Here is a 12,458-nt window from a genome sequence, read left to right as displayed (position 1 = left end):
AAGACAAAAGCGCAGACAGAGTTTAGCTGCACGGTTTGACTCCCCATATCTACGTGTGGGTCATCTGTAGGCGTCGCCTCACCTTGTCCTCCAGGATACATGCAGCGGAAGGCTCGGCCCAGCTCCTCCGCCTGGACTCTGCCGGCAGGGGTCAGCTCACCCCCCCACTTCAGGACCAGCAGCAGAGATGGACCTTCCTTCCGAAAGTCTGCAGATGAGAAAAGGCGAGATCGTGTGACTGCAGATGTAGAGACCTCCTGACCCACAAAAGAGGACTCAGCACTCATTCCTGCACCTTCTTCTTCACTGGAGGTCTTGGGCTGCCCGTGGGGGAGGTAGGTCAGCTGCACCTTCCTGTTGATCCCTGAGAAGTGGCCGTACCTGCATGACGGCAACAACAAGACAAACATGATCCAATCATCTGCAGAGGTCAAGAGGCCAAATCACTGCAAGACTCTTCTGAGGAAAAAGCAAAAGCGCTTGGAGCTTCAGAGACCTACTCGGTTCTTAAACTCTGCACCTCATTTCCTTGTAAGAGGATCGGCCTTTGGAGCTGAAGCAGAACTACCAACCACACGTCCAGAGATCCCAGAACCCATTCCCCAGTCTGCACACCCTCCTCTGTTCCTCAGCTCTTTTAAAGACCCACTCAGTGTTTTTAACACGTTCTTGAGTTATTTTTCTGATGATGGAGGACATATATAAGAACATCAAGCTCAAAATAGCATTTCTGAGTATTTAGTATTCTGCTCCTGAGCAGACTAAAAAAATACCATTTGAAAAACATTGTATTTGTGACGTAGAAAATCTGCTGGCGGCTCACAGTCTCCCTGCTCCGCTCCATTCTCATCATCCACTGACAGACAAACAGATCCAAGAACGTCTTTGTTTTCCTAAACTGTACGGCTGGATAGCTCTGATATTGCTCACAGTTTTTGTTGTGCCGCTAATGTTAAGGTGGGTGCAGGGCTGCAAGCTAGCGGGGAGAGTGTAAACAAAGAGATGATGGGATGTCAGCAGAGGCTTAGTTCTGCATCAACAGCCCCGCCCACAACTCAAAGGGAAAATTCCGGTAAACTCCTGCTGCTCTCCAGAAACTATGTCCTAGAAAACGACCAAGGTTGTTACATTTTGGATAAAAATGGCATAATCATAACCATAAGACCACTGGGAACACCATCAAAAGATGATCGTGGTGGGACTTTAACCTCTGTCAAGTTTTCAGTTTTCTCAACCTTTCTTGTGTGAAAACATTCAAAACCTCCTCATGGTTTAAATATGAGGGCGGTTTAAGATTCCTTTACAAAGAGCTTCAAACTTGATCTGCTCTTCAAGAGAAAAGAACTTTAAGTTTTGAAGAATGATCACTTAAACTTTAGCTGTGAATCTACACTCACTGGTCACTTCATTAGGCACACCTCTCCAACTGCTCGTTAACAAAAATCAGCCATTCCAAAGCATTTAGGCCTGTAGACATGGTCCAGACCGTCTGCTGCAGTTCAAACCATCAGAACGGGGAAGAAAGGTGATTGTCGTGAATTTGAACGTGACATTGTTCAGACGGGCTGGTCTGAGTATTTCTGAAACTGCTGATCAACTGGGATTTTCACCCACAACCATATGTAGGGTTTACAGAGAATGGTACAAAAAAGAGAAAATATCCAGTGAGCGGCAGCTCAAAAATGTCTTTTTGATGCCAGAGGTCAGAGGAGAACGGACAGACTGGTTCCAGCTGATAGAAAGATAACAGGAACTCGAAGAACCACTGGTTACAACCGACGAAACGCACAACACGTCCAACCTGGAGGCAGATGGACAACAGGAGCAGAAGACCACACCGGGTGTCACTGCTGTCAGCTAAGAACAGGAAACTGAGCCACAATTCACACAGGCTCACTAAAACTGGATAATAGAAGACAGAAAACATTGTCTGGTCTGATGATTCTCCATTTCTGCTGCCACATTCAATGGTAGGGTCAGATTTTGGCGTCAACAACATGAGAGCATGGATCCATCCTGCCTTGGGTCAATGATTCAGGCTGGTGGCAGTGGTGTCATGGTGTGGACGATATTTTCTTGGCACATTTTGGACCCCTTAGTACTAACTGAGCATGGTTCCAACACCACAGCCTACCTGAGTATTGCTGCTGACAGTGTCCATCCCTTTCTGACCACAGTCAGCCTGCCTTCCAGCAAGATAAGGCGCCATGTCCTAAAGCTGAAATCATCTCAGACTGGTTTCTTGAACATGACAATGAGTTCACTGGACTCAAACGGTCTCCACAGTAACCAGATCTAAACCCAATAGAGGAGCTTTGGGATTTGGTGGAACGGGAGATCAGCATCATGGATGTGCAGCCAACAAATCTGCAGCAACCAAACTCTCAGGATTAAGGCAGTTTTAAAGGCAGAAGTGGGTCCAACCCGGTACTAGCAAGGTGTATCTAATAAAGTGGCCGATGAGGGAATATACAGAGGGGATGCCACAATTCTCTGTTTAAAACTGGACCGAACTGTTGCATCCCTACTGTCATACCAGTATGTTTATGTTAAAAGCGTCAGACACGTTTGTGTAAAACTTAGGAAGAATTTATTATTTTATTGTTTCATTTCTTTACACTGGACTTAGTATAAACTACCCGAAAGGGTTTCTTCAATGTTTTTTTTCTTATCAGTAAATTAAGGCAAGTATTTTTCTGAATCTTTGGTGTTTTGTTGCTGTTTTGTGAAACATAAATCAATACAAAACAATGGAGCAAAAATTAAGGTTTGTACTGCATCATGTAGAAAGTGTATGGATGTATCTCTAACATACAGAGGAACAAAAAAACCACCACTTCAATGCAATGCAAGTTACTTTCTAACTGTATTGTCCTTTTGCAGGGAGTTGGATTTCAATGTAAAACAAACAAATCCGACATACTTTTAACTTGTCTTTAATTTTAGGTGTCAACCTATTTGTTTTTGTATTTACGTTTAATTTTTTTTGCTGCTTCACTGATAAACACCATTTAATGTAGGAGCACGTGGCTCCTTTTGGTCTTCTCAGCAGAATCTAAACAATTTTTTATGTGAAAGTATCTTTGTGTATTTTTGTAACTTCTAGTTTATCCTGGTGGAATTCTTCTCTGATCAATGTGCATTGTTTCTGATACGCTGCCCTGCAGTGGTCATGTACTCTTTTGGTGCTAAATACTTTTTGATAGTCGCAGAAACGTGACATTTTGATTGAATCGAATCCTTTATAGAGGTGCCAAACTCCTAAATGGAGCAAAGGCTAGCAGTTTAGCTGTAGGGTATTTAAGGATGTGGAAACTCTACTGCAAAACTAGATCACAAGGAAGGAAAGCAGCAACTGTGGGATCAACAGCTGCAGGATGATTAAAAACATTTTTCGGTAAATACCTGCATTACTGTTATAATTACTGTTCAAGTTTCATGTATTCATGGATAAAGTGATTTTTTCTTTTTATAAACAAAACAACTTTCAAAATGGGGCTGGGGGGTGGGGGGGTCCTCTAAGATCAGCAGCATGAGTGGGCCCTCTTACATTTCCAGAACTGTCTTCAGCTGCTCCAGTTTGGACTTTTTCTCTTCAATCTCGCAGTCGTTGTCTTGGCCGAGTTCTGCCAGCAGCTGGCGGGTGATGTCCAGCACTTCCTGTTGGGGGTCGGAACACAAGACGCCGTCACGGCCTCTGAGCTCTGGGCGCAAAAGGTGCAGGGAGCCGTCATTACCTGCAGCTGCTTCGGCTTTTTCAGCTTTAACTTCCCAGACTTGTATCCTCCGTACTTGTCGAAGAGGTCGAAGAACCTGCAGCACAAAAACCAGGAGCATGAGCAGCAGCTCTGCTGCATGGGACGCAGAGAACGGGAGGGAGGGGGGGGGCACAGACATGGGGTTGCGGACTTCCATCTTCATCTTCTGCTTGGGGGTTCTGTCTCCATGTCGGATGACGGCGATGACGCAGCGCAGCTCCATCCTAAAGAAGATCAGAGCAGTTCACGAGGACAGCCAGGTGCTGGAAGACACGCGGACGATCAGCTGCTGCGCCTTACATGGTCCCTGAAGTTGTGGGAACGATGGGGATGTCTTCTGCCTCGGTCGGGATGGACCAGGGGATATGAAACTGAGGAGCCAGCTCGCGCATCACAATGTTTCTGCAAATCACCAAAAACACACATCACTAAACGGGTCAGGTCAGAACCACAGGAGGAAGAAGAGCTGAAGCTGGCACCCCAAGATCTTGGCACAGTCGTCGTAGTACTTCATGGAGTTCTTCACGAAGCTGAAACCGTTCACGTCGCACACGTACGAGTGTCCGTTAGCCCGGAGGAGGTCGAAGCCGCACACGGTTTGCTGCAAGAATGAGACGAGCAAAGGTCCGTCAACACAGAGCCCGGTTCAGACCCCGTCGGCCCGCCTGCTGCAGCTCACCTTAAAGGCCAGGCACACCTTCCGGGCCACCAGCTTCTCCATGGCGGACAGCATGACCGGGTAACGGACCTCCTTGCCCTCACTGTCCCGCTCCACCTTCCCGTCCAAAGCAGGAGACTTCCGGGCCTCGGCGTGAGCGTAGTCCGGCCCCACTGTATAAACCTACCGACCCCCACCCCCAACCAAATTAAAGGCGTGTCCCAGCTCTCCAAGAATCTGGACATGGTGGAGCGGTCTACCTTCACATCGGTGCCGTCGGTGGGCATGAATTCTTCGTAGATGTAGGAGCCCGTCTTTCTCACGCTGCTCTCTGGAGAGTAAACGCTGCTGCGGCTGCCGATCTGCACGCAGCACAGGTGAGCTGAGCGTGCACGACCTCGCAGAGCGTGCACATCCTGACACATTCTTATAGTGCATGCACGTTCTCTTTCATTGGTTTACAACTCATCAATGACTGAAAGAAGAAAAGCTCATCCTCCTCTCTGATCCTCTCTGATCCTCCAGCACATTCTCGTTAAACTTCTTCTCACCGCTCCTCTTTCCATCCACTCCTGCTTTTCATCTGTAAGCCTTGCTCTCTTTCTCTCCTAAGATACACTTTTCTTCTGCCTATTAACTCAAAATTTCTTCATTCAAAGTCTTTCCTTTCCTCTCTGGTTCCTCCTCTCCTTCTTCCAGTTTCTACCAGAACCCTGTAGCGCCGGTGGCGACTTTCCAGAACACAACTGATCTGGTATGAAAGCTCTTTTTATGAATTACATGATGGATATGTCAGATGCTTTTCCTGACCCGAACCTCTTTGCTGTGAGAGCAAGTTCAGTAAACAAACAAACAGGAAAAGCTGGACCTTCCTGAAGAGCCGCTGGCTGCCCCCCCCTGCAGACGTTGGGTAGTAGATGTAGACGTTGTGGTCCTCAGCACACACAGGCTTCTCCACAAAAGGCTTCTGGAATATTTCTCCGTTCACTTCCACGTGGTCCTCTCCTTCCACCAGGTTGCACTCTGAAGCAAACAAACAGAGGAGGTTGCAGTTCTGCATTCTCAGACACCAAAATTTAGATCCCACAACAGCTTCTGCAGAGCAGAAGGTCAGACTGACCCTCTGGTTTGTCCGGGTCACGGTTCAGCACAGCATAGCGGGGAAGTTCAATGCCCTCCTCCTGGAGAATGCGATACACCTCCCTCCTGAAGGAAATGAAGATCGACTTTCAAACAGGATTGCATTTTTCAGATGGTGGAGCTTCATCCTGGAAGACACGCACCTGTCCTGGATGTAGTACTGCATGTTGAGGTCGTTGATGAGCAGAGGGTTTCTCAGTTTGGCGTAGCTCACTGCCTTATCCAGCGGGAATCCTGCTTTCAGCCGGTAAAGGAGAAGAGGGTCAGAGGGGCGGAGCTTAAACAAGACTTACATCAGCTCAGCCTCAGGCGACGTTCACACCACTGCAACGCACATTCAAGCGGCCACTTGCAAAGAAATGCGTTTTGGGCTTCCACATTCAAAACGCTCCCATTACGCGTGGCTACACAAGTTTGGCTCTGCGTCCAAAACGCATGACCATTGCACGTGCACCGCCAGTTAAACTGGATTTAAATTGGACGAATCAGGCTGTGATGTATGGAAGACACACCTTTTAATCAAGTGCCAAACGTTTAAAAATCCATCATGAAGGAGAAATAACTGCTGTTTGAGCCCGGCTGGAATTGTATGAATCTGTATTCCTCCCCTACCCCTCTGGCTCCTCCCCGTTGCTCTAATTGTAGGGGCATTTGGAGCTGTAGTGGTGTCCTTAACTGTTTTTTTAAGGGGGAGCCACAGTGACTTGGGGTGGATATCCCTCCACTGGGAGGGGGATCCCGTCACACTGTGGCGCGGAGCAGAAAAGCATTTCCTCACGTGGGTGTTCTCTGAAGTACAAACATTTACATTTAAGTCCAAGTAATGACTTTTTAAAATAAAATAAAAAATTTTAATGTATTTTCCGAGCGCTGGCAGCTGCACGCTAACATGGCTCACCTGCGAATATTGATGACATCATCGAGTGGTAGTAACCTCTTTAATTTCAAGACGCTATTTTTCCATAACTGTCCGCTTGGAGGGCTAAACGTAGGGGGAGGGAGGAGCTGGACAGGTGGGGGAAGAATTCGGATTCAGCCCAAGTTTTTCGTATATCGGAATAGAGCTGTGAACGAAAAAGATGCGCCAGATTTGCACGCCTTGGACATTTTTCGCCACGCCTCTTCCCGCTGTAGATGGCGGACATACAGAAGCGAAGGAAAGAGAAGCCCCTCCCTGCTTGTCCAGCTTGAAAATATTATTTATTTACCGCAAAGCTTTCTGTCTCATTAAAAAAAACAAGTCTTTCAAACATAAATTGGGATGAATGTAACTGCACAACAGAAACACTCTAGCCCCACAACGTAAAGGCTTTAACCCTTATTTGAGAGACCAGAGTCCCCCCATCCAGTTTGTATTCAACAATATTAAGCCATTTGAACATCAGTCTACGCAAATACTGAACACAGGTGGCTTTGGTTATCCTGCATGTTTGTTAAAGCTACGGAGGTCACATATGGCAATATATAGTACACTATATAGCGCGGCGACCTAAATACCAGTTTTCTTAAGCAAATTCGGCAGGTGTCCACACAGTGGCCACATGGTGGCACTTGTAATCGGGCGGCGGTCGCATTTAAACATACCGTGCAACGGCTGCTGAGGGTTTTAAGAAAAAGTTAACATTCAACGGCAACCAGGTTGGTCAGCCTCCAGTGGCAGGGGCGTTCCTTCCAGTTTTGCATGTGTCTGACTAGACCAGAGGTGGGCTCACCTCTGGTCTAGACGCAGAAGCTCTCTTGAGGACCACTGTAAGCATCCACCCAGCGTCTCTGAGGCTGCCCTTTCCTCCTTTTTTTGCGACGTACTCACGTAAATCTGGTGTGCACAACTCATGTGACGTTTGCATCTGAAATAAGAAGGATGGGCTTGTCTGAGCGTTTATGTGGACGTGTGAAACTTGGGGAGGGAGAAAAAAAAAAGGAAACAAAGAACAGTTCCCAGCCGACCGCGAGTCAATTCCCATCTTTCATGTTAATGATCCGTTCCGTTTGTCCGTGGACGCCGCACCTCTCATGAAATAGTTTGTAACTTTGTTTTTCACGTAGATACTATAATTGTGTATGTAGGTATTATGTCATTTTATTTTGTGTGCTGCACACATTTTCTTGTGTACTGGGAATGTGCGAACATTGTGCGATACTGGGCGGCCGGTTGCACTCGATATGGACGGCTGCTGCCGGCTGGAGATCCGGCTGTGACCGCCCGGCTGTTGCCCATTTTGGTGCTGATGACATCACGCCTGACTGACTGACTGACTGACTGACTGACTGACTGACTGACTGCCACCGTCTGCATTCAATTTTCAGAAAAGTCTAATGTTGAGGATTCTGCCCATGCGGCTGCAGTTGCATATGCGGCTGCAGTTGCATATGCGACAGCAGCTTTATCTGTGAATGACGGTGAGCTACAACTTTATTAAAAATGACAATTTATGAGGAGAAAAAACAACAAATCTCTAGAAAACAGCTCATCAACAGGAATGTGAACTGTGGGAGTAAAGCCCAAAGCTGTGGGGGCAGAACCAGAAGCGCGTGCACAGCTCTTGGGAAACAGCAGACATATGGTCTAACGATGCAGACGCTGCTATGGAAAATGAAATCAAACTGAGCCCATCCTTTAGCCGGGTGCAGGTGGGGCTTGCCGTACCCTTGGAGTGGAAGGAGATGAGGCAGTCGCACAAAGGCCATCTGTCCACGGGCTCGTTCAGAATGACGTCCTCTGGAAAGATGACCACGGTGATGTACTCAAACTTGCAGAGCCTTTCCAGGATCTGAGTCATCGGCTTGGACTTGGACTTCTTCATCATGCAACAGATCCCCATGACGATCTGTCGCTCCGGGGGCTGGATGAAGCAGAGAGAAACCTGTTAGTGCAGCATCTCACCCGGTGGGGGAAGGCTGGGAGGGGAGGAGGAGGGAATAATGTTTGGAGGTCAGAGCTTTTTCCGCGGTGGAACATAAAAAACGGCGCTTCAGGCCCGCATATCCGTGGGTCTTACATCAATTACATGAACCTGATCCTATGTGTGACTTTGAAGACGCAATTATTGTTGTTAACGGCGGTTCTAACGTCTTATAGTAACAATAATGCTACCAGTACCGATGGAGAAATGCACGTGTTGTGGGATGAGTGTGTGTGTGTGTGTGTGTGTGTGTGTGTGTGTGTGTGTGCTGAAACCACACGCTGTCAGTCGCCATTTTTGGAGTTAAGAAAAAAAGTGATAAAGTTCATCTTAAAGAACTGAACAGTGAATGAACCTTTATTTCACTTATTTATATTGTGTAAAGTAGGCCTGCACAATTAATCGCAAATTTATCGTTATCGCGATTTCAAGCTGTGCAATATCCATATCGCAAAAGTCGCAATAAATGGTAAACCTTAAAAGTGCTAAAACAATCTTATGGCAGTTTGAACTATTTAATGAATTGAATAAATCCCATTATCCATTTGACCAATCAGATGGAGCCCTTCACATTCTTGACCAATCGGATGGAGCTTTTATGCTAGACGTTGCCCTCCTAATTAGACAAGAGTCATTTGGAGCATAATTTAAGGTATTTTGATTCTTATTTAAATTAAACTTTTGCAGTAAAATGGAAATGTTTTTGTTGTTTTTGCTATTTGTTCACTTATCGCAAGTTATATCGTCATCGCAATACTCATCACTAATATCGCATATCTCGAGTTTTCCTCATATCGTGCAGCTCTAGTGTAAAGGATCATTCACTTTGTACATGTCTTCCCTGCGCGGATTCTTTCCTTAAATATTTCCCAGACTACAGTGCTCAAAATGACTGGTTCAGAGATTATTTTAGCACAGCAGCAGCTGCTGATCTGAGCTTTGCTGAGGAGGATCAGTTCACTGAAATCTCGTCAGACTCCACCGTGATGATGAGGTTTACAGCTCAGATACTCCCTGAATTCTGTCTGGGTGGGTGTGGAGATGGAGCATCCACTCATGGGGCAGAAGGCTGGGGCCATATGTGAGATTTTCTGCTGTTGCCACTTTGGAAACAAAGAGCAGAGCTAGGCTCAATATTGAGCAGGATTTTGTTTTGAAATGATGTGTGGCACAAAGCAGGCAAATGGCAGCCGTTGACACAACTTTGTGTTTCTTTTTGCACATAGCTTCAATGTTTTTGTTCTTACAAAGTGAACGATCCTTTATTTATTTATTTCTAGTCTCTAGCAGCAGGAATGTGTAAGATGTTGATATGGTATTAAACACATTTGGCTTATTTTGTCAACGTTGGGGGGGGTGGGGGGATGAACATTTTTACACCTCCAAAGGGGGGAAACAAGAGAAAATGTTTGAAAACTACTGTGTTAGTGTGACAGGCGTCCCTACGAGAGCCCAAGCTGTCTGCAGTCCACAGCCAGGACACGCCTGCCCCCCCAGAGCCCCCTAATGCTCAGGGTTGGTGTCATTATTAGATGCTGAGAACGGGCCCATTGACTGTATCAAAGACCTGGACAGAGCAAGTGTGACGCCACCCGTAGAAAACGGTTTACTTCCAGCTCCAACCACATGAAGTCCATTCAGTCGCCATGTTTTCACGAAACGGGCGCCGCCACGTTGGAGCGATAAGTCTTCAGTAAGCAGGGATTGGTCCGAGTCGGTCTGAGTCTACATTTCTATGGCAACCACTCTCACCTATCAGGAGCGTGCTTGTTGGAGGCCACACCCCTACCACTTGAAGGTGGGCAACACGAAATCTGTCAAATGCTTTCAAGCATTCAATGTGGGGGCTGGCAGGCTCCACCCACTTTTATTGAGACATCAGTTTCGGTCAACCACAGTTTGAAAACTATGATGAAAAAAATGAGGATTGTGAAGAACACGTTAAAAAGTTATTAGGGCAAGAAAGGTTATTCTGACCAATAGAATGGCTGAGCAACAGCTGTTTGTTTCTCTGTAGAGTCTATGGGATTTCTTAGAGTCAGCATGTACTTCCTGTTTGGAACGCCAGGGGAGAGAAGTCACCTGGTCCAGGTCTCATATACAGTCGATAAGCTCAACATTAGTAATGTGCAGTTTTCTGCTTTTTTTTGGCACAAATCACTATGAGTTGACTCATAAATAATTGTCACAAAACGCTCATATTAAGTAGATTTTAACTTTGAAATCGATGACGTCACATCCACTGTTTAAAACAAAAGTAGTGAGCATGGTGTCCAAATTGCTTTTAAAATTCAGGGCACTATATACTTTTTTTAGTAAGGTGGGAATTTCGGACACAGCACTGGACTACGGTGGGCCTTTGTCTTTCCCAACAGGCACCACGGTAGCTACCAGTTCCTATAGCTCCATGTTAGCTGACTTGTTTTTGGGTTGTGTTGTTTGTTCTCTTGTTTCTCCATGTGTGTGGACATTTGTTTTGTACGTGTTGTGAGTGCAGAGGCATGCCTGCTACTCTTTTTTGGGCTGTTTTCCACATGGTTTACACGGTCAGCTGTTGTCGCTTGGCAACAACAAAATGAGAAGCGACCAGAGATCGCAGGAGAGGCCGAGGAGACTGGGCTCCTCCAGAGTTCGCAGGACTCCGATGTCTTTTATGATGGTGTTGTTGTATCTGCCCTCGTCTATGGAGTGAGCTGCTGAAGGGGGTGGATGTACTGACAGGAACAGGAATATGGAGTGAGTTGCAAATGAAAATATTAAATATCGGCTTTCAAAAGATATCTTTGCATTTGCAAACAAAAGCTATTGTGTGCATAGTGTGTCATCTCGCTTTTTTCCTACCTTTGATTTTGCTCAAATAAGTTTCAGTTTAGCGTGACAAAGCTGCCATTAAACTGCTGCTGATTGGCCCAGATTCTAACCAGTTTTGTGCACAACGTGGCGGCATAAATATCAGAAGAGGATCGACAAACTGGTGCAGAGATCTGATTCCGTTCTGGGATGCCCCCTCCAGTCTGTGACGGTGGTGGGTGCGAGGCGGAGGCAACATAAACGGGAATCTTTCATGGACAAACCCTCCTCCTCATCGCCACCCCCTGAAGAAGACTGCGTGAGCAATGAGGAGCTCCTTAGATCGAGACCTTAAGACCTCGCTGCAGGATGGAGCGGATCTTTCTTTCCGTCAGCTTTTAGACACTACATTGTGTTATTTATTGCATTTTAGTGCCATTTATCATCTGCTGTTTTTGGAGCAATGGTAACAAAGCCTTTTCCCTGTGGCGGGATCGATGAATCTCCTTGTCTCTTCTGGAGCTGCAGCATTAGAACGTCCTCTGAACGAGGGGGCGGGACTGCATGTGGGTCTTCATGAGACACAGAATGGGACAACAGAACTGTTGTTTTTTAATGCGTCTCTCACCGAGTCTGAGTCTTCGTCGTCCTCATACAGCTCCATGTCTGTCCTCATGTGCTCCTCCAAGGCCTCGCTCTCATCGTCCTCGCAGCCCACAAAGAATCTGGGAGCGCCAAACGGGCTCTCGCCTGGGCTGTTGGGCTCTGACATCACAGTCCCCCGCAGCTGTCTTTAGCATCCCGCCACGCCATCGTACACCAACACGCCGCCGGAGCAGGCTGCAGCCGAAAGGCAGAGGGCCTGAGGGAGGGGGCGGGTCCACTCTGCTCCGTCCGCACAGCAGAGCTACTGTATGAGCAGCGGGAGGAGGCCGAGCCAAGGAGGGGCTGAAATATGGAAGGTTGTGATGGGAGTCACATGTTGGGGGACGCCTTCAGCTGATGGGGGAGGCTGCAGTTTCCCCTGCACCTCCGTGAGCCGCTGTCCTGCAGAAAAAAAAGGAACATTCAGCCTGCATGAAGACAAAAAGTTCACGGTGAAGCCCTGAAGTTCCCTCAAAGTCAAGACCGTTTGAGTCGAACTGAGGAGATGATGAAGCAGATCTTCATCAGCACTGACACAAGCGGGGACCTCAGATGACCTCAGAC

At 46.9% G+C, this 12,458-nt stretch overlaps 1 protein-coding gene across 13 annotated transcripts in view; it reads right to left on the bottom strand.

Moving 5' to 3' along the window:
* ppip5k1 (diphosphoinositol pentakisphosphate kinase 1) overlaps nt 1–12,458 on the bottom strand; it is a 42,380-nt gene that overhangs the window by 28,063 nt on the left and 1,859 nt on the right. For all 13 annotated transcript variants that reach the window (XM_020711445.2, XM_020711422.2, XM_023951831.1 and 10 more), the window contains exons 2-15: nt 11,878–12,296; nt 8,204–8,399; nt 5,700–5,790; nt 5,537–5,622; nt 5,285–5,439; nt 4,677–4,778; nt 4,438–4,599; nt 4,238–4,359; nt 4,059–4,160; nt 3,896–3,982; nt 3,738–3,813; nt 3,551–3,660; nt 296–381; nt 83–208 (exon numbers count right to left, since the gene is read on the bottom strand). In XM_020711445.2, coding sequence (XP_020567104.1) covers nt 83–208; nt 296–381; nt 3,551–3,660; nt 3,738–3,813; nt 3,896–3,982; nt 4,059–4,160; nt 4,238–4,359; nt 4,438–4,599; nt 4,677–4,778; nt 5,285–5,439; nt 5,537–5,622; nt 5,700–5,790; nt 8,204–8,399; nt 11,878–12,021 — 1,645 coding nt within the window. In that variant the 5' untranslated portion in view covers nt 12,022–12,296. The remainder of the gene's footprint in view (nt 1–82; nt 209–295; nt 382–3,550; nt 3,661–3,737; nt 3,814–3,895; nt 3,983–4,058; nt 4,161–4,237; nt 4,360–4,437; nt 4,600–4,676; nt 4,779–5,284; nt 5,440–5,536; nt 5,623–5,699; nt 5,791–8,203; nt 8,400–11,877; nt 12,297–12,458) is intronic.

The sequence above is a fragment of the Oryzias latipes genome, chromosome 3 (assembly GCF_002234675.1).
Source record: "Oryzias latipes chromosome 3, ASM223467v1".
Lineage (NCBI taxonomy): Eukaryota > Metazoa > Chordata > Actinopteri > Beloniformes > Adrianichthyidae > Oryzias > Oryzias latipes.
The sequence above is the reverse complement of the archived record's forward strand: the minus strand, read 5'-3'. Positions and strand labels throughout refer to the sequence as shown.